Source organism: Coregonus clupeaformis, chromosome 18 (genome assembly GCF_020615455.1).
Source record: "Coregonus clupeaformis isolate EN_2021a chromosome 18, ASM2061545v1, whole genome shotgun sequence".
Lineage (NCBI taxonomy): Eukaryota > Metazoa > Chordata > Actinopteri > Salmoniformes > Salmonidae > Coregonus > Coregonus clupeaformis.
The window spans coordinates 18,453,815-18,478,121 of NC_059209.1; the positions used below are offsets into that span (position 1 = coordinate 18,453,815).

Genomic DNA, 24,307 nt, shown 5'->3' on the forward strand with positions numbered 1-24,307 from the left:
TTCAATTGATTGGACATGATTTGGAAAGGCACACACCTGTTTATATAAGGTCCCACAGTTGACAGCGCATGTCAGAGCAACAACCAAGCCATGAGGTCGAAGGGATTGTCTGTAGAGCTCCGAGACAGGATTGTGTCGTGGCACAGGTCTGGGGACGGTTACCTAAAAATATCTGCAGCATTGAAGGTCCCCAAGAACACAGTGGCCTCCATCATTCTTAAATGGAAGAAGTTTGGAATCACCAAGACTTCCTAGAAGTGGCCACCCGGCCAAACTGAGCAATCGGGGGAGAAGGGCCTTGGTCAGGGAGGTGACCAAGAACCCGATGGTCACTCTGACAGAGCTTCAGAGTTCCTCTGTGGAGATCAATCAATCAATCAATCAATTTTATTTTATATAGCCCTTCTTACATCAGCTAATATCTCGAAGTGCTGTACAGAAACCCAGCCTAAAACCCCAAACAGCTAGTAATGCAGGTGTAGAAGCACGGTGGCTAGGAAAAACTCCCTAGAAAGGCAAAACCTAGGAAGAAACCTAGAGAGGAACCAGGCTATGAGGGGTGGCCAGTCCTCTTCTGGCTGTGCCGGGTGGAGATTATAACAGAACCATGCCAAGATGTTCAAAAATGTTCATAAGTGACAAGCATGGTCAAATAATAATCAGGAATAAATCTCAGTTGGCTTTTCATAGCCGATCATTAGAGTTTAAAACAGCAGGTCTGGGACAGGTAGGGGTTCCATAACCGCAGGCAGAACAGTTTAAACTGGAATAGCAGCAAGGCCAGGCGGACTGGGGACAGCAAGGAGTCACCACGGCCGGTAGTCCCGACGTATGGTCCTAGGGCTCAGGTCTCTCAGTTGGCTTTTCATAGCCGATCATTTAGAGTTGAAAACAGCAGGTCTGGGACAGGTAGGGGTTTCGTAGCCGCAGGCAGAACAGTTGAAACTGGAATAGCAGCAAGGCCAGGCGGACTGGGATGGGAGAACCTTTCAGAAAGACAACCATCTCTGCAGCACTACACCAATCAGGCCTTTATGGTAGAGTGGCCAGACAAAAGCCATTCCTCAGTAAAAAGCACGACAGCTCGCTTGGAGTTTGCCAAAAGGCACCTAAAGGACTCTCAGACCATGAGAAACAAGATTCTTTGGTCTGATGAAACCAAGATTGAACTCTTTGGCCTGAATGCCAAGAGTCACATCTGGAGGAAATCTGGCACCATCCCTATGGTGAAGCATGGTGGTGGCTGCATCATGCTGTGGGGATGTCTTTCAGAGGCAGGGACTGGGAGACTAGTCAGGATCGAGGGAAAGATGAACGGAGCAAAGTACAGAGAGATCCTTGATGAAAACCTGCTCCAGAGCGCTCAGGACCTCAGACTGGGGCGAAGGTTCACCTTCCAACAGGACAACGACCCTAAGCAAACAGCCAAGACAACGCATGAGTGGCATCAGGACAAGTCTCAATGTCCTTGAGTGGCCCAGCCAGAACCCAGACTTGAACCCGATCGAACATCTCTGGAGATACCTGAAAATAGCTGTGCAGCGACGCTCCCCATCCAACCTGACAGATCTTGAGAGGATCTTCAGAGAAGAATGGGAGAAACTCCCCAAATACAGGTGTGCCAAGCTTCTAGCGTCAAGAGAAGACTCGAGGCTGTAATCGCTGCCAAAGGTGCTTCAACAAAGTACTGAGTAAAGTGTCTGAAAACATATGTAAATGTCATATTTCAGTGTATTATTTTTAATACATTTGCTAAAATTTCTAAAAGCCTGTTTTTGCTTTGCAATTATGGGGTATTGTGTGTAGATTGACGAGGGAAAAAAACTATTTAATCAATTTTAGAATAAGGCTGTAATGTAACAAAATGTGGAAAAAGGCAAGGGGTCTGAATACTTTCTGAATGTGCTGTACTTATTGACTCAAGACATTTCAGGTTTTCATTTTTAATTAATTTGTAAAACTTTCAAAAAAACATAATTCCACTTTCACATTATGTGGTATTGTGTGCAGGCCAGTAACAAAACAATATAAATGTAATCAATTTAAAATGTTGTCTGTAACACAACAAAATGTGGAAAAAGTCTAGGGGTGTGAATAGTTTCTGAAGACACTGTACATACAGGTATTGACAAAGTCTGAAAGGAACTTGCCCATCGGGCAAGTTCAGCAGTATTTTTGGGTTGCCTGAAGATTATGATCACTTGCCCGAAAATGTAAATGAGCTATTTACACACAGAAGTGCCATATTGCCTGCCTTTCACCTTCACATAGGGGAGGAATAAGAAAGAGAAGTTCTGGAATTCTTCATATTTTGGTTATCAGTAAAAATATATATATAATCTCAGCAGGCTCAACTTGACTTTCTGCCATAAATTGTCTTTCACTTAAACAATGGGGAGGAACCAGAATGATAATTTTAGGCTACTGGGATTCTTTGCCCAATGGGGCAACCTCAGAGCAGGCTCAACTTGCAGGACCGCTCACTTGCCCCAGGCAGTAGGGCAACCCTTAATGTCAATCCCCGAAACTTTACCACAGTGTGGGGAGTTTAAAAGCAGACATGGTAAAGATAGGGTGTGTGTCTTATGTAATGGAAACATGCCATAGCGTCTTGCATACAGTAAGTGTCAGTATTACTGTAAACTAAAGTCATGCACACACAACAGTTCCATTGATTGTGCTTATGTTTTCAGTCATAAATCACACAAAATTGATTTTCTGAGGCAAAGCGAAAAGATTATCACCTAATAGGATTAACCATATTAATAAAATGAAGGAACTTCCCTGAGGTTCTCATGCCATGTCTGTAGGCAGACTGAACGGGACATTCATTCTTTTGAACTGTAATTAGTTAGTGTCAAAGACTGAACACAGGACATTCACGAGAACTGTAATCTTCACTTATTCTTTTTCACCCAATTATATAATGTTAATCTGGAGATAAGAAACATCTCAATGTCCAGATGTATTAGTATTGTGTCTCACAGAACAAACCATGTGAGACAGAATAGGTGCTTGTGTTCCAACAGTCAGATCTAGCTGGCAGTATTACCTCAAATGTGTCTAGTCTACTTCCAAAACTGAACAAGAAAAGATCCAGACAATCAATGTTTATTACAACTATTTTTCCTAACAGGTAATTTAAAGATCATTAACTTTCTTTATCCCCTAAAAGTATCTTAACATCAAGACTAACATTAGTATAAGTAATTAGGCAAACACGTGTCAAAATACACATTTTAAAATGTTCATACATGAAACAGATGGCAAATATTAACAACAACCCTACACAAGTTGAGATCTACGTTTTTTTTGTCCGATCCGGTACTTTAGAGAATAAAACAGTGTGAAGGGAGATTTAAGGTAACTATTTGTACAACATAGAATATAGACAGAGAGCTGAGGCACCGAGGGCACATCATGGAAATACAGAAAAACGATACACAACTCTTTCATGGATTTTCACAATTTGGAAGTGTGATGAATGATGATGACGGCTGGTATAACGGAGGCACTAGTGTCATGAGGAAGCTCTCTTCTCCTCATATGGTGACTCATACACGTCCATAGGGGGGCAAGTGCAGACCAGGTGCTGGTCACCGTATATGTCGTCGATCCTGGAGATGGATGGCCAAAACTTGGTCTCGGGCCTCACAAATGGCTGGAAGTTTTAAAATGAGAAACATTTGAGTTTACCATGCATACAATTTGTTAACAATAATACAGAGAGAGTAAAATAATCTGTGTACAACGATTTTGGTAAATCAATTGTAAACATGTTGATATTCACATGAATCACAAACAAGGCCATTTTTAGCTCAGGGGGAAGTGGAGTTGGTAGTGTGTGTTGTGATGTTTTCCAGAGGGAAGACTCACCAGGGGGAAAGCAGCGTACTCCCTGGAGTAGGGCCTGTCCCAGGTGGAGGAGGTGATGCTCGCCAGGGAGTGAGGGGCCATCTGTGGACACAGACAGACCCAAGTGAACACCTATTTTAGCTGCTCTGGCAACATACAGCAACTCTTGCTACATTTAGGTGCCATCACTAAAGCACAGATTTTTTTATGCTCAATAATACTCTAATAAAAGGTTGTCCATAACACCGGATCGGTATGTCTTATCACAATCAGTTGTTATAACTTATGTTGAAATATGGGAGGCTATCACTCACACCTATTTAATTGAGAAAAATTGCTATAATGAGTTTATAGACCACTGTATGTAGCTGATTGCATGGTTTAACACACACAGATTGTAAGTTGTGTCTATCTATCAGTCAGGCCAATGCAGTGCACCTTCAGTGGGTTAACGCGGGCATCCATCCTGCCTTCCTCAATGTCGGCTATTTCCTGTCTGATTCCCATCAACGCATCACAGAAGCGGTCCATCTCTGCCTTGTCCTCTGACTCCGTGGGCTCGATCATCAGGGTTCCTGCCACGGGCCACGACATAGTGGGGGCATGGAAACCTGGCCAGGGTCAGACACACAGGGGGATAAGAAGATGGCTCACAGTTAAATTCAATAAAAAAAATATGATTATTTAAATATATGTACTTAATTAAGCAGGTCCTGTGGGTGGGATGTGGGGATAAATGTGTATTTGTGTAATGTCTGTTTGCATATATATATATATATATATTTTTTTTTAAACTTAAGATACAGAAAGAGACAGAAGTAGACCCTGTTGACTTTTAAGCAGTACCCAACTATCCGTAAATGCAGTGTTGTGAATATCCATGTTCCAGCTCACCATAATCCTGGAGCCTTTTAGCCACATCCACCGCTTCAATGTTGGCGCTCTTCTTGAATGGCCTCACATCCAAAATAAATTCATGGGCACAAAAACCTGTGGCCCAAAGAAATCTGTGTTAATTAAATCAACATTTGCTAGTGTCAGCTGATTACTGATGGACACAGGGCACCATACTTGGGTGAATAGGACCTCCACCACTCACCTTTCCTGCCTTTGAAGAGGATCTTGTAGTGGCTCTCTAATCTCTTGGCCATGTAGTTGGCATTAAGGATAGCCACCTCTGTGGCATGAACAAGCCCCTTGGCTCCCATCATCTACACAGTAGGATACAACAGGGGCTATATCAACTCATGTACTAAACTGCTACGTTGTTGCTTCAGTTGCATGTTTTTTTCCCCCCTGCATTTGCCTATAAAGACCTTTAAGTATCATGAATAGCACTATTCTAACAAATCTATCATCATCCTTATTTACATTTCATGGCACTGAACCATAGGATCGATACAGTCCACTGGTACTGACCTTGATGTAAGCCCAAGAGATGGGCAGAATGGCACTGGAGCCCCATGGGGCAGCACTGATGGTGCCCAGGGAGCTGGACATGTTGCCTGCTGACATGCTGACCACTGGGTGGCAGGGCAGGAACGGGGCAAGGTGCTCCTTCCTGTTTACCATGCACAACTCCATTAAGTCATCAATAGTAATTAATTATTCACTTTTAAGTCATATTTTGCACCAAAACTTTGTGCCAGGAGTGTTTCCTTACCATGTATGCACGCATTACTGAGTCGCTTCGGATAAAAGTGTCTACTAAATGGCATACATATATTATGTGACCTGACCAGGACAAAACGGCCTATTTATAATGGATTTGGCCAGTTATATTTCCTTTGGGCAGGTTCAGTTTTTGTACTTAGTCCATTAAATGTGCATTTGAGGGAAACAATCCCGTTATGGTCACTTACACTCCGATAGGTCCCATCCCTGGTCCTCCGCCCCCGTGGGGGATACAGAAGGTCTTGTGGAGGTTCAAGTGAGACACGTCAGATCCGTAGTCACCAGGACGACACAAGCCCACCTGTAGAGAGCAGAGCAGGCAGGAGAGAGAGGAGATTACAGGGTGATAGAAAGGCAATTCTCCAAAGTCACATTTCCTCTTTTCTGCAGAAGCGGGCGCTACAGTACCGGTGGAGGGTAAAATGCATCATACTTGAGCACTCCCATGCACTCCAGGAGAGCCTTGTAAAAATGTTATGTTCAAATGCTACAAATAAATAACATACACTATACTACATGACCAAAAGTGTGTGGACACCTGCTCGTTGAACATCTAATTCCAAAATCATGGCCATTAATATATGGTCCCCCCTTTGCTGCTAGAACAACCTCCACTCTTCTGGGAAGGCTTTTCACTAGATGTTGGAACATTGCTGCGGGACTTGCTTCCATTCAGTCACAAGAGCATTAGTGAGGTCGGGCACTGATGTTGGGCGATTAGGCCTGGGTCGCAGTCGGCATTCCAATTCATCTCAAAGGTGTTCTATTGGGTTGAGGTCAGGGCTCTGTGCAGGCCAGTCAAGTTCTTCCACACCGATCTCGACAAACCATTTCTGTATGGACCTCGCTTTGTACATGGGGGCATTGTCATGCTGAAACATGAAAAAGGACCTTTCCCAAACTGTTGCCAAAAAGTTGGAAGCACAGAATCATATAGAATGTCATTGTATGCTGTAGCGTTAAGATTTCCCTTCACTCGAACTAAGCCCAAACCATTTTTCCACCTCCACCAAACTTTACAGTTGGCACTATGCATTGGGGCAGGTAGCGCGCTCCTGGCATCCGCCAAACCAAGATTTGTCCATCGGACTGCCAGATGGTGAAGCGTGATTCATCACTCCAGAGAATGCGTTTCCACTGCTCCAGAGTCCAATGGCGGCAAGCTTTACACCACTCCAGCCGACGCTTGGCATTGCGCATGGTGAGCTTAGGCTTATTTGTGGCTGCTCGGTCACGGAAACCCATTTCATGAAGCTCCCGACGAACAGTTATTGTGCTTGTAGAGGCAGTTTGGAACTCGGTAGTGAGTGTTGCAACCGAGGACAGATGATTTTTACGCACTTCAGCACTCGGCAGTCCCGTTCTGTGAGCTTGTGTGGCCTACCACTTCGCGGCTGAGCCATTGTTGCTCCTAGACGTTTCTACTTCACAATAACAGCCCGCTTGGAGTTTGCCAAAGGGCACCTAAAGACTCTCAGACCATGAGAAACAAGATTCTCTGGTCTGATGAAACCAAGATTGAACTCTTTGGCCTGAATGCCAAGCGTCACGTCTGGAGGAAACCTGGCACTATCCCTACGGTGAAGCATGGTGGTGGCAGCATCATGCTGTGGGGATGTTTTTCAGCGGCAGGGACTGGGAGACTAGTCAGGATCGAGGGAAAGATGAATGGAGCAAAGTATAGAGAGATCCTTGATGAAAACCTGCTCCAGAGCACTCAAGACCTCAGACTGGGGCAAGGTTCACCTTCCAACAGGACAATGACCCTAAGCACACAGCCAAGACAACGCAGGAGTGGCTTCGGGACAAGTCTCTGAATGTCATTGAGTTGCCCAACCAGAGTCCGGACTTGAACCCGATTGAACATCTCCGGAGAGACCTGAAAATAGCTGTGCAGCAACGCTCCCCATCCAACCGGACAGAGCTTGAGAGGATCTGCAGAGAAGAATGGGAGAAACTCCCAAATACAGGTGTGCCAAGCTTGTAGCGTCATACCAAAGAAGACTTGAGGCTGTAATCGTTGCCAAAGGTGCTTCAACAAAGTACTGAATACTTATGTAAATGTCATATTTTTTATAAATTGGCTAAAATTTTGAAATACCTGTTTTTGCTTTGTCATTATGGGGTATTGTGTGTAGATTGATGAGGGGAAAAAAACAATTCAATCAATTTTAGAATAAAGCTGTAACGTAACAAAATGTGAAACAAGTCAATGGGTCTGAATACTTTCCGAAGGCACTGTATGTATGTATGTATGTATGTATGTATGTATGTATGTATGTATGTATGTATGTATGTATGTATGTATGTATGTATGTATGTATATTACCAGTCAAAAGTTTGGACACTCCTACTCATTCAAGGGTTTCTTTATTTTTACTATTTTCTACATTGTAGAATAATAGTGAAGACATCAAAACGATGAAATAACACATATGGAATCATGTAGTAACCAAAAAAGGTGTTAAACAAATCTAAATATATTTTATATTTGAGATTCTTCAAATAGCCACCCTTTGCCTTGACAGCTTTGTACACTCTTGACATTCTCTCAACCAGCTTCACCTGGAATGCTTTTCCAATAGTTCCCACATATGCTGAGCACTTGTTGGCTGCTTTTCCTTCACTCTGCCTTCCGACTCATCCCAAACCATCTCAATTGGGCTGAGGTCGGTGATTGTGGAGGCCAGGTCATCTGATGCAGCACTCCATCGCCATGCTTCTTGGTAAAATAGCCCTTACACAGCCTGGAGGTGTATTGGGTCATTGTCCTGTTGAAAAACAAATTATAGTCCAACTAAGCCCAAACCAGATGGGATGGGGTACCGCTGCAGAATGCTGTAGTAGCCATGCTGGTTAAGTGTGCCTTAAATTCTAAATAAAATCACTGACAGTGTCACCAGCAAAGCACCCCCACACCATGACACCTCCTCCTCCATGCTTCACGGTGGAAACCACACATGCAGAGATAATCTGTTCATCAAAAATCTCAAATTTGGACTCATCAGACCAAAGGACAGATTTCCACGGGTCTAATGTCCATTGCTCGTGTTTCTTGGCCCAAGCAAGTCTCTTCTTCTTATTGGTGTCCTTTAGTAGTGGTTTCTTTGCTGCAATTCGACCATGAAGGCCTGATTCACGCAGTCTCCTCTGAACAGTTGATGTTGAGATGTGTCTGTTACTTGAACTCTGTGAAGCATTTATTTGGGCTGCAATTTCTGAGGCTGGTAACTCTAACAAACGTATCCTCTGCAGCAGAGGTAACTTTGGGTCTTCCTTTCCTGTGGCGGTCTTCATGAGAGCCAGTTTCATCATAGCGCTTGATGGTTTTTGCGACTGTACTTGAAGAAACTTTCAAAGCTCTTACATTTTCCGAATTGACTGACCTTCATGACTTAAAGTAATGATGGACGGTTGTTTCTCTTTGCTTATTTGAGCTCTTCTTGCAATAATATGGTATTTTACCAAATAGGGCTATCTTCTGTATACCACCCCAACCTTGTCACAACACAACTGATTGGCTCAAACGCATTAAGAAGGAAAGAAATTCCACAAATTAACTTTTAACAAGGCACACCTGTTAATTGACATGCATTTCAGGTGACTACCTCATGAAGCTGGTTGAGAGAATGCCAAGAGTGTGCAAAGCTGTCATCAAGGAAAAAGGGTGGCTCCTTTGAAGAATCTCAAATCTATTTTGATTAGTTTATTTGTATTTATTTATTTTTTATTTAACCAGGTAAGCCAGTTGAGAACAAGTTCTCATTTACAACTGCGACCTGGCCAAGATAAAGCAAAGCAGTGCGATAAAAACAACAACACAGAGTTACATATGGGGTAAACAAAACATAAAGTCAAAAATACAAACAGAAAATATATATACAGTGTGTGCGAATGTAGTAAGTTATGGAGGTAAGGCAATAAATAGGCCATAGTGCAAAATAGTTACAATTTCGTATAATACTGGAATGATAGATGTGCAAAAGATGATGTGCAAATAGAGATACTGGGGTGCAAATTAGTAAAATAAATAACAATATGGGGATGAGGTAGTTAGGGTGGGCTAATTTCAGAAAGGCTGTGTACAGGTGCAGTGATCGGTAAGCTGCTCTGACAACTGATGCTTAAAGTTAGTGAGGGAGATAAGAGTCTCCAGCTTCAGAGATTTTTGCAGTTCGTTTCAGTCATTGGCAGCAGAGAACTGGAAGGAATGGCGGCCAAAGGAGGTGTTGGCTTTGGGGATGACCAGTGAGATATACCTGCTGGAGCGCAGACTACGGGTGGGTGTTGCTATGGTGACCAGTGAGCTAAGATAAGACAGGGATTTGCCTAGCAGTGATTTATAGATGACCTGGAGCCAGTGGGTTTGGCGACGAATATGTAGTGAGGGCCAGCCAACAAGAGCGTACAGGTCACAATGGTGGGTAGTATATGGGGCTTTGGTGACAAAACGGATGGCACTGTGATAGACTACATCCAATTTGCTGAGTAGGGTGTTGGAGGCTATTTTGTAAATGACATCGCCGAAGTCAAGGATCGATAGGATAGTCAGTTTTACGAGGGCATGTTTGGCAGCATGAGTGAAGGAGGCTTTGTTGCGAAATAGGAATCCAATTCTAGATCTAACTTTTGATTGGAGATGCTTAATGTGAGTCTGGAAGGAGAGTTTACAGTCTAACCAGACACCTAGGTATTTGTAGTTGTCCACATACTCTAGGTCAGACCCGCCGAGAGTAGTGATTCTAGTCGGGTGGGCGGGTGCAAGCAGCGTTCGGTTGAAGAGCATGCATTTAGTTTTACTAGTGTTTAAGAGCAGTTGGAGGCTACGGAAGGAGTGGTGTATGGCATTAAAGCTCGTTTGGAGGTTTGTTAACACAATGTCCAATGAAGGGCCAGATGTATACAAAATGGTGTTGTCCGCATAGAGGTCGATCCAAGCGTCACCAACAGCAAGAGCGACATCATTGATATACACAGAGAATAGAGTCGGCCCGAGAATTGAACCCTGTGGCACGCCCATAGAGACGGCCAGAGGTCCAGACAACAGGCCCTCCGATTTGACACATTGAACTCTATCTGAGAAGTAGTTGGTGAACCAGGCGAGGCAGTCAGAGAAACCAAGGCTATTTAGTCTGCTAATAAGAATGCGGTGGTTGACAGAGTCGAAAGCCTTGGCCAGGTCGATGAAGACGGCTGCGCAGTACTGTCTTTTATCGATCGTGTTTATAATATCGTTTAGGACCTTGAGCGTGGCTGAGGTGCGCCCATGACCAGCTCGGAAACCGGATTGCATAGCGGAGAAGGTACGGTGGGATTCGAAATGGTCGGTGATCGGTTTGTTAACTTGGCTTTCAAATACTTTCGAAAGGCAGGGCAGGATGGATATAGGTCTATAACAGTTAGGATCTAGAGTGTCACCCCCTTTGAAGAGGGGGATGACCGCGGCAGCTTTCCAATCTCTGGGGATCTCAGACGTTACAAAAGAGAGGTTGAACAGGCTAGTAATAGGGGTTGCGACAATTTCGGCGGCTAATTTTAGAAAGGGTCCAGATTGTCTAGCCCAGCTGATTTGTAGGGGTCCAGATTTTTTAGCTCTTTCAGAACATCAGCTGTCTGAATTTGTGTGAAGGAGAAGTGGGGGGGGCATGGGCAAGTTGCAGCGGAGGGTGCAGAGTTGGTGGCTGGGGTAGTGGTAGCCAGGTGGAAAGCATGGCCAGCCGTAGCAAAATGCTTGTTGAAATTCTCGATTATTGTAGATTTATCGGTGGTTTCCTAGCCTCAGTGCAGTGGGCAGCTGGGAGGAGGTGCTCTTATTTTCCATGGACTTTACAGTGTCCCAAAACATTTTGGAGTTAGTGATACAGGATGCAAATTTCTGTTTGAAAAAGCTAGCCTTTGCTTTCCAAACTGATTGTGTATATTGGTTCCTGACTTCCCTAAAAAGTTGCATATCACGGGGGCTGTTCGATGCTAATGCAGTACGCCACAGGATGTTTTTGTGCTGGTCAAGGGCAGTCAAGTCTGAGGAGAACCAGGGGCTATATCTGTTCTTAGTTCTGAATTTTTTTGAATGGGGCATGCTTATTTAAGATTGAGAGGAAAGCACTTTTAAAGAACAACCAGGCATCCTCTACTGACGGAATGAGGTCAATATCCATCCAGGATTCCCGGGCCAGGTCAATTAGAAAGGCCTGCTCGCTAAAGTGTTTTAGGGAGCGCTTGACAGTGATGAGGGGTAGTCGTTTGATCGCGGACCCATTACGGACGCAGGCAATAAGGCAGTGATCACTGAGATCCTGGTTGAAGACAGCGGAGGTGTATTTAGAGGGTAAATTTGTCAGGATGATATCTATGAGGGTGCACATGTTTACAGATTTAGGGTTGTACCTGGTAGGTTCGTTGATAATTTGTGTGAGATTGAGGGCATCTAGTTTAGATTGTAGGTTGGCCGGGGTGTTTAGCATATCCCAGTTTAGGTCACCAAGCAGTACGAACTCTGAGGATAGATGGGGGGCAATCAGTTCACATATGGTGTCCAGGGCACAGCTCGGGGCTGAGGGGGGTCTGTAGCAAGCGGCAACAGTGAGAGACTTATTTCTGGAAAGGTGGATTTTTAGAAGTAGAAGCTCAAACTGTTTGGGCATAGACCTGGATAGTACGATAGAGCTCTGCAGGCTCTCTCTACAGTAGATTGCAACCCCACCCCCTTTGGCAGTTCTATCGAGACGGAAAATGTTGTAGTTGGGGATGGACATTTCTGAATTTTTGGTGGCCTTCCTAAGCCAGGATTCAGACACTGCTAGAACATCAGGGTTGGCGGCGTGTGCTAACGCAGTGAATAACTCAAACTTAGGGAGTAGGCTTCGGATATTAACGTGCAAGAAACCAAGGCTTTTACGATTACAGAAGTCAACAAATGATAACGCCTGGGGAATAGGAGTGATACTGGGGGCTACAGGGCCTGGGTTAACCTCTACATCACCAGAGGAACAGAGGAGGACTAGAATAAGGATACGGCTAAAGGCTTTAAGAACTGGTCTTCTAGTGCGTTGGGTACAGAGAATAAAAGGGGCAGGTTTCCGGGCGTTGTAGAATAGAGTCAGGGCATTATGTACAGACAAGGATATGGAAGGATATGAGTACAGTGGAGGTAAACCTAAGCGTTGGGTAACAATGAAGGAGATAGCATCACTGGAGGCACCGATTGAGTCGGTCTCCGCGTGTATGGGGGGTGGGACAAAGGAGCTATCTAAGGCAGGTTTAGTTGGGCTGGGGGATCTACAGTGAAATAGTACAATAAGAAATAAGCGAAACAGCAATAAGCAAGGCATATTGACATGGGAGAGAGGCATAAAGCAATCACAGGTGTAATTCGAGAGAGCTAAGACAACAGCTGGTAATGGCGACAAAGTTTGGGCTGAGGCTAAACATAAACAGGATGCGGTACCGTAAAATGGAACAGTCCAGCAGGCATCAGCTGTATAGCTGAGTTATCATAAGGTCCGGTGAACAGCAATAGGATAGTTTGGAGGTAGTGCGGGGGCTGCTACAGCACTAGCTAGCAAGAGGCCATGGCTAGCGTGTGTTAGTGGGCCGGGGCTAGCAGATGGATCTTCGTGGTCGACGTCGTAACGGGAAGCCTGTTGTAACCACATCAGATGATTTCGTCGGCAGACCAGTCATGTTGGATCGGCGGGGCTCCGTGTCGACACTAGGAGGTCCCGTTCGGTTGACAGAGAGGTAGATAGCCGGGAGATGGGCCTGGCGCAAGGCTAACTCAGGGCTGATTAGCCAACCACAAAACGTCCAGTTGGTTGCAGCTAGCTAGTAGCGATGAATCCGGTGTTAATGGTTCAGTGATTCCGGCAGAAAAAACAATATGTTCAGGATAACACGATAACACTTCTTAAGTTACTACATGATTCCATGTGTTATTTCAGTGTTGAGGTCTTCACTATTATTCTACAATGTAGAAAATAGTAAAAATAAAGAAAAACCCTGGAATGAGTAGGTATGTCCAAACCTTTGACTGGTACTGTATGTATTACTGTGCCTTGCAAAAGTATTCATCCCCCTTGGCGTTTTTCCTATTTTGTTGCATTACACCATGTAATTTAAATGGATTTTTATTTGGATTTCATGTAATGGACACACACAAAAGTCGAAATTGGTGAATTAAAATCAAATCAAAACTTTCAAAAGAAATAAATAACGGAAAAGTGGTGCATGCATATGTATTCACCCCCTTTGCTATGAAGCCACTAAATAAGATCTGGTGCAACCAATTACCTTCAGAAGTCACATAATTACTTAAATAAAGTCCACCTGTGTGCAATCTAAGTGTCACATGATCTCAGTATATATATATATATATATATATATATATATACACATACACATACATACATACATACATACATACATACATACCACACACACACATACATACACACCTGTTCTGAAAGGCCCCAGAGTCTGCAACACCACTAAGCAAGCGGCACCATGAAGACCAAGGAGCTCTCCAAACAGGTCAGGGACAAAGTTGTGGAGAAGTACAGATCAGGGTTTGGTTATAAAAAAATATCAGAAACTTTGAACACCCCACGGATCACCATTAAATCCATTATTTAAAAAATTGAAAGAATATGGCACCACAACAAACCTGCCAAAAGAGGGCCGCCCACCAAAACTCACGGACCAGGTAAGAAGGGCATTAATCAGAGGCAACAAAGAGACCAAAGATAACCCTGAAAGAGCTGCAAAGCTCCACAGCAGAGATTGGAGTATCTGTCCATAGGACCACTTTAAGCCGTACACTCCACAGAGCTGGGCTTTACGGAAGAGTGGCCAGAAAAAGCCATTGCTTAAAGAAAAGAATAAGCAAACACGTTTGGTGTTCGCCAAAAGGCATGTGGGAGACTCCCCAAACATATGGAAGAAGGTACTATGGTCAGATGAGACTAAAAATTGAGCTTTTTGGCTATTAAGGAAATGCTATGTCTGGCGCAAACCCAACAACTCTCATCACCCCGAGAACACCATCCCCACAGTGAAGCATGGTGGTAGCAGCATCATGCTGTGGGGATGTTTTTCATTGGCAGGGACTGGGAAACTGGTCAGAATTGAAGGAATGATGGATGGCACTAAATACAGGGAAATTCTTGAGGGAAACCGGTTTCAGTCTTCCAGAGATTTGAGACTGGGACGGAGGTTCACCTTCCAGCAGGACAATGACCCTAAGCATACTGCTAAAGCAACACTCGAGTGGTTTAAGGGGAAACATTTAAAATGTCTAGGAATGGCCTAGTCAAAGCCCAGACCTCAATCCAATTGAGAATCTGTGGTATGACTTAAATATTGCTGTACACCAGCAGAACCCATCCAACTTGAAAGAGCTGGAGCAGTTTTGCCTTGAAGAATGGGCAAAAATCCCAGTGGCTAGATGTGCCAAGCTTATAGAGACATACCCCAAGAGACTTGCAGCTGTAATTGCTGCAAAAGGTGGCTCTACAAAGTATTGACTTTGGGGGGGTAAATAGTTATGCATGCTCAAGTTTCTTTGTTTGTTTGTTTCACAGTAAAAAATATTTTGCATCTTCAAAGTGCATGTTGTGTAAATCAAATGATACAACCCCCCCAAAAAAAAATACATTTTAATTCCAGGTTGTAAGGCAACAAAATAGGGAAAATGCCAAGGGGGGGTGAATACTTTCGCAAGTCACTGTGTGTGTGTGTGTGTGTGTGTGTGTGTGTGTGTATATATATATATATATATATATATATATATACACACACATGAAATGAGTTTGAATAGGAAATATAGCAAAATGCATAGGAAATGTAGTCATTAACAAGGTTAGAAATAATGATTTTTAATAGAAATAATAATTGTGTCCTTCAAACAATCGTCAAAGAATCCTCCATTTGCAGCAATTACAGCCTTGCAGACCTCTGGCATTCTAGTTGTCAATTTGTTGAGGTAATCTGAAGAGATTTTACCCCATGCTTCCTGAAGCACCTCCCACAAGTTGGATTGGCTTGATGGGCACTTCTTACGTACCATACGGTCAAGCTGCTCCTACAACAGCTCAATAGGGTTAAAGATCCGGTGACTGTTCTGGCCACTCCATTATAGACAGAATACCAGCTGACTGCTTCTTCCCTAAATAGTTATTGCAGTTTGGTGCTGTGCTTTGGGTCATTGTCCTGTTGTAGGAGGAAATTGGCTCCAATCAAGTGCCGTCCACAGGGTATGGCATGGTGTTGCAAAATGGAGTGATAGCCTTCCTTCTTCAAGATCCCTTTTACCCTGTACACATCTCCCACTTTACCACCACCAAAGCACCCCCAGACCATCACATTGCCTCCACCTTGCTTGACAGATGGCATCAAGCACTCCTCCAGCATTTTTTCATTTGGTCTGCGTCTTACAAATGTTCTTCTTTGTGATCTGAACACCTCAAAACTTTGATTCGTCTGTCCATAACACTTTTTTCCAATCTTCCTCTGTCCAGTGTCTGTGTTCCTTTGTCCATCTTAATCTTTTCTTTTTATTGGCCAGTCTGAGATATGGCTTTTTCTTTGCAACTCTGCCTAGAAGGTCAGCATCCCGGAGTTGCCTCTTCACTGTTGACGTTCAGACTGGTGTTTTGCAGGTACTATTTAATGAAGCTGCCAGTTGAGGACCTGTGAGGCGTCGGTTTCTCAAACTAGACACTAATGTATTTGTCCTCTTGCTCAGTTGTGCACTGGGGCCTCCCACTCCACTTTCTATTCTGGTTAGAGACAGTTTGCGCTGGGAGTAGTACACAGCATTGTATGAGATCTTCAGTTTCTTGGCAATTTCTCGCATGGAATAGCCTTCATTTTTCAGAACAAGAATAGACTGACGAGTTTCAGAATAAAGTTATTTGTTTCTGGCCATTTTGATTCTGTAAATCGAACCCACAATTGCTGTTGCTCTAGATACTCAATGAGTCTCAAGAAGACCCGTTTTATTGCTTCTTTAATCAGCACAACAGTTTTAAGCTGTGCTAACTTAATTGCAAAAGGGTTTTCTAATTATCAATTAGCCTTTTAAAATGATAAACTTGTATTAGCAAACACAACGTGCCATTGGAACACAGGACTGATGGTTGCTGATAATGGGCCTCAGTACGCCTATGTACTGTTGAAGTCTGAAGTTTACATACACTTAGGTTGGAGTCATTAAAACTTGTTATTCAACCACTCCACACATTTCTTGTCAACTATAGTTATGGCAAGTCATGACACAAGTAATTTTTCCAACAATTGTTTACAGACAGATTTTTTCACTGTATCACAATTCCAGTGGGTCAGAAGTTTACATACACTAAGTTGACTGTGCCTTTAAACAGCTTGGAAAATTCCAGAAAATGATGTCATGGCTTTAGAAGCTTCTGATAGGCTAATTGACATCATTTGAGTCAATTGGAGGTGTACATGTGGATGTATTTCAAGGCCTACCTTCAAACTCAGGGCCTCTTTGCTTGACATCATGGGAAAATGAAAAGAAATCAGCCAAGACCTCAGAAAAAAAATTGTAGACCTCCACAAGTCTGGTTCATCCTTGGGAGCAATTTCCAAACACCTGACGGTACCACGTTCATCTGTACAAACAATAAATACGCAAGTATAAAGACCATGGGACCACGCAGCCGTCATACCGCTCAGGAAAGAGATGCGTTCTGTCTCGTAGAGATGAACGTACTTTGGTGCGAAAAGTGCAAATCAATCCCAGAACAACAGCAAAGGACCTTGTGAAGATGCTGGAGGAAACACGTACAAAAGTATCTATATCCACAGTAAAACGAGTCCTATATTGACATAACCTGAAAGGCCGCTCAGCAAGGAAGAAGCCACTGCTCCAAAACCGCCATAAAAATGCCAGAGTACAGTTTGCAACTGCACATGGGGACAAAGACTGTACTTTTTGGAGAAATGTCCTCTGGTCTGATGAAACGGGGTGCCAGCATCATGCTGTGGGGGTGCTTTGCTGCAGGAGGGACTGATGCACTTCACAAAATAGATGGCATCATGAGGAAGGAAAATTATGTGGATATATTGAAGCAACATCTCAAGACAGCAGTCAGGAAGTTAAAGCTTGGTCGCAAATGGGTCTTCCAAATGGACAATGCCCCCAATCATACTTCCAAAGTTGTGGCAAAATGGCTTAAGGACAACAAAGTCAAGGTATTGGAGTGGCCATCACAAAGCCCTGACCTCAATCCTATAGAAAATGTGTGGGCAGAACTGAAAAAGCATGTGCGAGCAAGGAGGCCTACAAACCTGACTCAGTTACACCAGCTCTGTCAGGAGGAATGGGCCAAAATTCACCCAATTTATTGTGGGGAACTTGTGGAAGGCTACCCGGAACGTTTGACCCAAGTTAAACAATTTAAAGGCAATGCTACCAAATACTAATTGAGTGTATGTAAACTTCTGACCCACTAAGAATGTGATGAAAGAAATAAAAGCTGAAATAAATAATTCTCTCTACCATTATTCTGACATTTCACATTCTTAAAATAAAGTGGTGCTCCGAGTCCTAACTGACCTAAGACAGGGAATTGTGACTAGGATTAAATGTCAGGAATTGTGAAAAACTGAGTTTAAATGTATTTGGCTAAGGTGTATGTAAACTTTCGACTTCAACTGTAGATATTCCATTAAAAATCAGCAATAGCCATTTACAACATGAACAATGTCTACACTGTATTTCTGATCAATTTGATGTTATTTTAATGGACAAAACAATTGCTTTTATTTCGAAAACAAGGCCATTTCTAAGTGACCCCAAACTTTTGAACAGTTGTGTGTGTGTGTTATATATATATATATATATATGCACACACACAGTGGGGAAAACAAGTATTTAGTCAGCCACCAATTGTGCAAGTTCTCCCACTTAAAAAGATGAGAGAGGCCTGTAATTTTCATCATAGGTACACGTCAACTATGACAGACAAAATGAGAAAAAAAATCCAGAAAATCACATTGTAGGATTTTTTATGAATTTATTTGCAAATTATGGTGGAAAATAAGTATTTGGTCAATAACAAAAGTTTCTCAATACTTTGTTATATACCCTTTGTTGGCAATGACACAGGTCAAACGTTTTCTGTAAGTCTTCACAAGGTTTTCACACATTGTTGCTGGTATTTTGGCCCATTCCTCCATGCAGATCTCCTCTAGAGCAGTGATGTTTTGGGGCTGTCGCAGGGCAACACAGACTTTCAACTCCCTCCAAAGATTTTCTATGGGGTTGAGATCTGGAGACTGGCTAGGCTACTCCAGGACCTTGAAATGCTTCTTACGAAGCCACTCCTTCGTTGCCCGGGCGGTGTGTTTGGGATCATTGTCATGCTGAAAGACCCAGCCACGTTTCATCTTCAATGCCCTTGCTGATGGAAGGAGGTTTTCACTCAAAATCTCACGATACATGGCCCCATTCATTCTTTCCTTTACACGGATCAGTCGTCCTGGTCCCTTTGCAGAAAAACAGCCCCAAAGCATGATGTTTCCACCCCCATGCTTCACAGTAGGTATGGTGTTCTTTGGATGCAACTCAGCATTCTTTGTCCTCCAAACACGACGAGTTGAGTTCTTACCAAAAAGTTCTATTTTGGTTTCATCTGACCATATGACATTCTCCCAATCCTCTTCTGGATCATCCAAATGCACTCTAGCAAACTTCAGACGGGCCTGGACATGTACTGGCTTAAGCAGGGGGACACGTCTGGCACTGCAGGATTTGAGTCCCTGGCGGCGTAGTGTGTTACTGATGGTAGGCTTTGTTACTTTGGTCCCAGCTCTCTGCAGGTCATTCACTAGGTCCCCCCGTGTGGTTCTGGGATTTTTGCTCACCGTTCTTGTGATCATTTTGACCCCACGGGGTGAGATCTTGCGTGGAGCCCCAGATCGAGGGAGATTATCAGTGGTCTTGTATGTCTTCCATTTCCTAATAATTGCTCCCACAGTTTATTTCTTCAAACCAAGCTGCTTACCTATTGCAGATTCAGTCTTCCCAGCCTGGTGCAGGTCTACAATTTTGTTTCTGGTGTCCTTTGACAGCTCTTTGGTCTTGGCCATAGTGGAGTTTGGAGTGTGACTGTTTGAGGTTGTGGACAGGTGTCTTTTATACTGATAACAAGTTCAAACAGGTGCCATTAATACAGGTAACGAGTAGAGGACAGAGGAGCCTCTTAAAGAAGAAGTTACAGGTCTGTGAGAGCCAGAAATCTTGCTTGTTTGTAGGTGACCAAATACTTATTTTCCACCATAATTTGCAAATAAATTCATTAAAAATCCTACAATGTGATTTTCTGGATATTTTTTTTCTCATTTTGTCTGTCATAGTTGACGTATACCTATGATGAAAATTACAGGCCTCTCTCATCTTTTTAAGTGGGAGAACTTGTGGGAGAACTTGCACAATTGGTGGCTGACTAGAGTCACGACAAAGCGAAGAGGGCACGATGTGAAGAGGGCACGACAAAGCCTATTCCCCCTCAGGAGACTAAAAAGATTTGGCATGGGTCCTCAGATCCTCAAAAAATTCTACAGCTGCACCATCGAGAGCATCCTGACTGGTTGCATCACCGCCTGGTATGGCAACTGCTTGGCCTCCGACCGCAAGGCACTACAGAGGGTAGTGCGTACGGCCCAGTACATCACTGGGGCAAAGCTTCCTGCCATCCAGGACCTCTATACCAGGCGGTGTCAGAGGAAGGCCCTCAAAATTGTCAAAGACTCCAGCCACCCTAGTCATAGACTGTTCTCTCTGCTACCGCACGGCAAAGCGGTACCGGAGTGCCAAGTCTAGGTCCAAAAGACTTCTCAACAGCTTCTTCCCCCAAGCCATAAGACTCCTGAACAGCTAATCATGGCTACCCGGACTATTTGCACTGCCCCCCACCCCATCCTTTTTACGCTGCTGCTACTCTGTTAAGTATTTATGCATAGTCACTTTAACTCTACCCACATGTACATATTACCTCAACTACCTCAACTAGCCGGTGCCCTCGCACATTGACTCTGCAACGGTACCCCCTGTATATAAGCCTCCCTACTGTCACTTTATTTTGCTTCTGCTCTTTTTTTTCTCAACACTTTTTTTTTGTTGTTGTTTTATTTTTACTTTTTTGTTTAAAATAAATGCACTGTTGGTTAAGGGCTGTAAGTAAGCATTTCACTGTAATGTCTGCACCTGTTGTATTTGGCGCATGTGACCAATAAAATTTGATTTGATTTGATTTGACTAAATACTTTTTTCCCCCACTGTATGTATGTATGTATGTATGTATCTCAATTAACTCAACTACAATAACTCAATTCATTCAAAATAGTCTCATGTGATAGATGGGTCCATGATTCAGTTAACACCTGGATAAGCAACCCAATTTGATATATATAAATGTATTTTTTTTTTGTGTGCAAAAATAGTCAAAGTTTTACTACACAACAGAGTTAGCTTATATAAACACACTGTTCAACTTTAATGGTCTATGCAGTATATCCACACAAAAACCTTATCAGCAAGGTGACAAGCATATACTCTTCTCTCACCTGTGCGTTCATATTAGCGCCGTCCAGGTAGACCTGTCCTCCGTTCTGGTGGATGAGATTGCACACATCACCGATGCTCTCCTCAAACACACCAAAGGTGGAGGGGTACGTTATCATCATGGCTGCCAGGTTAGCCTTGTGTTTGTCCACCTAAGAGAGGAATAATGGATTAGCCTGTGTGACTCGGCAACGCGAGAGTCCACTTTTAAGGGGGCTAATTCACTGCTGGTTGCGCGACCGGTAGATAGTGACCACCGACTGTCTGGCCATCATGTTTCTCAATTATTCTTTGTGCCTAGATTAAAAAGCATTTGAAGGGATACTCAAGATCATTGGTTATATTGAAAGGCTCTTCTGTAACAGTGAGCTTATTATCAGAATCACTCCAACCAGCTCTTACCAGTGCCTTGAGGTTTGCCATGTCAATGTTGCCATCCTTGTCCACCTCCACCACCTGCACCTTCATGCCAGCCATCTGGGCACTGGCCGGGTTGGTGCCATGGGCCGACTTGGGGATCAGACAAACCTGAGCAAAATAAATAATATCAATGAGAGTTAATCAGACCATCACAAAGTAAAATAGCTAATTAGGCCTAAGCAAGTCAACCATTACAGCATTAGAGTCCTAACATTTCTTTGTGCAAATCTCCAAGTGACATCAATGCAAAATAGAGTTGAAGTCAGAAGTTTACATACACCTTAGCCAAATACATTTAAACTCAGTTTCACAATTCCTGACATTTAATCCTAGTAAAAATCCCCTGCCTATGTCATCCTTCCCCATTTGCGGTGGAAAGTGTCAGAGCTACAGCGCTGTTTGTCAGACCAGGAGACATCCTGAAAATCTGTGTTCTCACGCAAACGTCTGTAGCATCCGAACCGTTTGGGCTATTCACTTTTTTCTTTACGACCCCGACAAGTGTCACGGGACTCGTCTAAATGTAACCCATACAAATGAATGGAAGAATTGTGTTAGTTTTGTGGGTACAAAAATTAAGGGGTTAAGTATGTTAAAAAAAAAATTTATATATATATACACATATATACATATACACACACACACACACAGTTGAAGTCGGAGGTTTACATACACCTTAGCCAAATACATTTAAACTCAGTTTTTCACAATTCCTGACATTTTATCCTAGTAAAAATACCCTGTCTTAGGTCAGTTAGGAGCACCACTTTATTTTAAGAATGTGAAATGTCAGAATAATAGTAGAGAGAATTATTTCTTTCAGCTTTTATTTCTTTCATCACATTCCCAGTGGGTCAGAAGTATATATACACTCAATTAGTATTTGGTAGCATTGCCTTTAAATTGTTAAACTTGTGTCAAACATTCCGGGTAGCCTTCTACAAGCTTCCCTCAATAAGTTAGGTGAATTTTGGCCCATTCCTCCTGACAGGGCTGGTGTAACTGAGTCAGGTTTGTAGGCCTCCTTGCTCGCACACACTTTTTCAGTTCTGCCCACACATTTTCTGTAGACTTGAGGTCAGGGCTTTGTGATGGCCACTCCAATACCTTGACTTTATTGTCCTTAAATCATTTTGAAACAACTTTGGAAGTATGCTTGGGGTCATTGTCCATTTGGTAGACCCATTTGCGACCAAGCTTTAACTTCCTGACTGATGTCTTGAGATGTTGCTTCAATATATCCACATAATTTTCCATCCTCATGATGCCATCTATTTTGTGAAGTGCATCAGTCCCTCCTGCAGCAAAGCACCCCCACAGCATGATGCTGCCACCCCCGTGCTTCACGGTTGGGGTATTGTTCTTCGGCTTGCAAGAAGACAGAACCCGTCTCCTTCCTGAGTGGTATGACGGCTGCGTGGTCCCATGGTGTTTATACACTGCTCAAAAAAATAAAGGGAACACTAAAATAACACATCCTAGATCTGAATGAATTAAATAATCTTATTAAATACTTTTTTCTTTACATAGTTGAATGTGCTGACAACAAAATCACACACAAATTATCAATGGAAGTCAAATGTATCAACCCATGGAGGTCTGTATTTGGAGTCACCCTCAAAATTAAAGTGGAAAACCACACTACAGGCTGATCCAACTTTGATGTAATGTCCTTAAAACAAGTCAAAATGAGGCTCAGTAGTGTGTGTGGCCTCCTGAGGGATCTCCTCCCAGACCTGGACTAAAGCATCCGCCAACTCCTGGACAGTCTGTGGTGCAACGTGGCGTTGGTGGATGGAGCGAGACATGATGTCCCAGATGTGCTCATTTGGATTCAGGTCTGGGGAACAGGCGGTCCATAGCATCAATGCCTTCCTCTTGCAGGAACTGCTGACACACTCCAGCCACATGAGGTCTAGCATTGTCTTGCATTAGGAGGAACCCAGGGCCAACCGCACCAGCATATGGTCTCACAAGGGGTCTGAGGATCTCATCTCGGTACCTAATGGCAGTCAGGCTACCTCTGGCGAGCACATGGAGGGCTGTATGGCCCCCCAAAGAAATGCCACCCCACACCATGACTGACCCACCGCCAAACCGGTCATGCTGGAGGATGTTGCAGGCAGCAGAACGTTCTCCACGGCGTCTCCAGACTCTGTTACGTCTGTCACATGTGCTCAGTGTGAACCTGCTTTCATCTGTGAAGAGCACAGGGTGCCAGTGGCGATTTTTCCAATCTTGGTGTTCTCTGGCAAATGCCAAACGTCCTGCACGGTGTTGGGCTGTAAGCACAACCCCCACCTGTGGACGTCGGGCCCTCATACCACCCTCATGGAGTCTGTTTCTGACCGTTTGAGCAGACACATGCACATTTGTGGCCTGCTGGAGGTCATTTTGCAGGACTCTGGCAGTGCTCCTCCTGCTCCTACTTGGACAAAGGCAGAGGTAGCAGTCCTGCTGCTGGGTTGTTGCCCTCCTACGGCCTCCTCCATGTCTCCTGATGTACTGGCCTGTCTCCTGGTAGCGCCTCCATGCTCTGGACACTACGCTGACAGACACAGCAAACCTTCTTGCCACAGCTCGCATTGATGTGCCATCCTGGATGAGCTGCACTACCTGAGCCACTTGTGTGGGTTGTAGACTCCATCTCATGCTACCACTAGAGCGAAAACACCGCCAGCATTCAAAAGTGACCAAAATATCAGCCAGGAAGCATAGGAACTGAGAAGTGGTCTGTGGTCACCACCTGCAAAACCAGTCCTTTATTGGGGG

General features: G+C 43.7%; 1 protein-coding gene across 1 annotated transcript in view; it reads right to left on the reverse strand.

Annotated features, from left to right (window-relative positions):
- Positions 1–2,395: 2,395 nt before the first annotated feature.
- The window catches only part of LOC121550699 (glycine dehydrogenase (decarboxylating), mitochondrial), a 38,430-nt gene continuing 16,518 nt past the window's right edge, over positions 2,396–24,307 (reverse strand). Inside the window, exons 17-25 of the mRNA XM_041863058.2 lie at positions 21,518–21,643; positions 21,118–21,267; positions 5,718–5,830; positions 5,275–5,416; positions 4,955–5,066; positions 4,750–4,845; positions 4,294–4,466; positions 3,877–3,957; positions 2,396–3,661 (exon numbers count right to left, since the gene is read on the reverse strand). Of these exons, the coding sequence (XP_041718992.2) occupies positions 3,521–3,661; positions 3,877–3,957; positions 4,294–4,466; positions 4,750–4,845; positions 4,955–5,066; positions 5,275–5,416; positions 5,718–5,830; positions 21,118–21,267; positions 21,518–21,643 (1,134 nt within the window). The 3' untranslated portion in view covers positions 2,396–3,520. The remainder of the gene's footprint in view (positions 3,662–3,876; positions 3,958–4,293; positions 4,467–4,749; positions 4,846–4,954; positions 5,067–5,274; positions 5,417–5,717; positions 5,831–21,117; positions 21,268–21,517; positions 21,644–24,307) is intronic.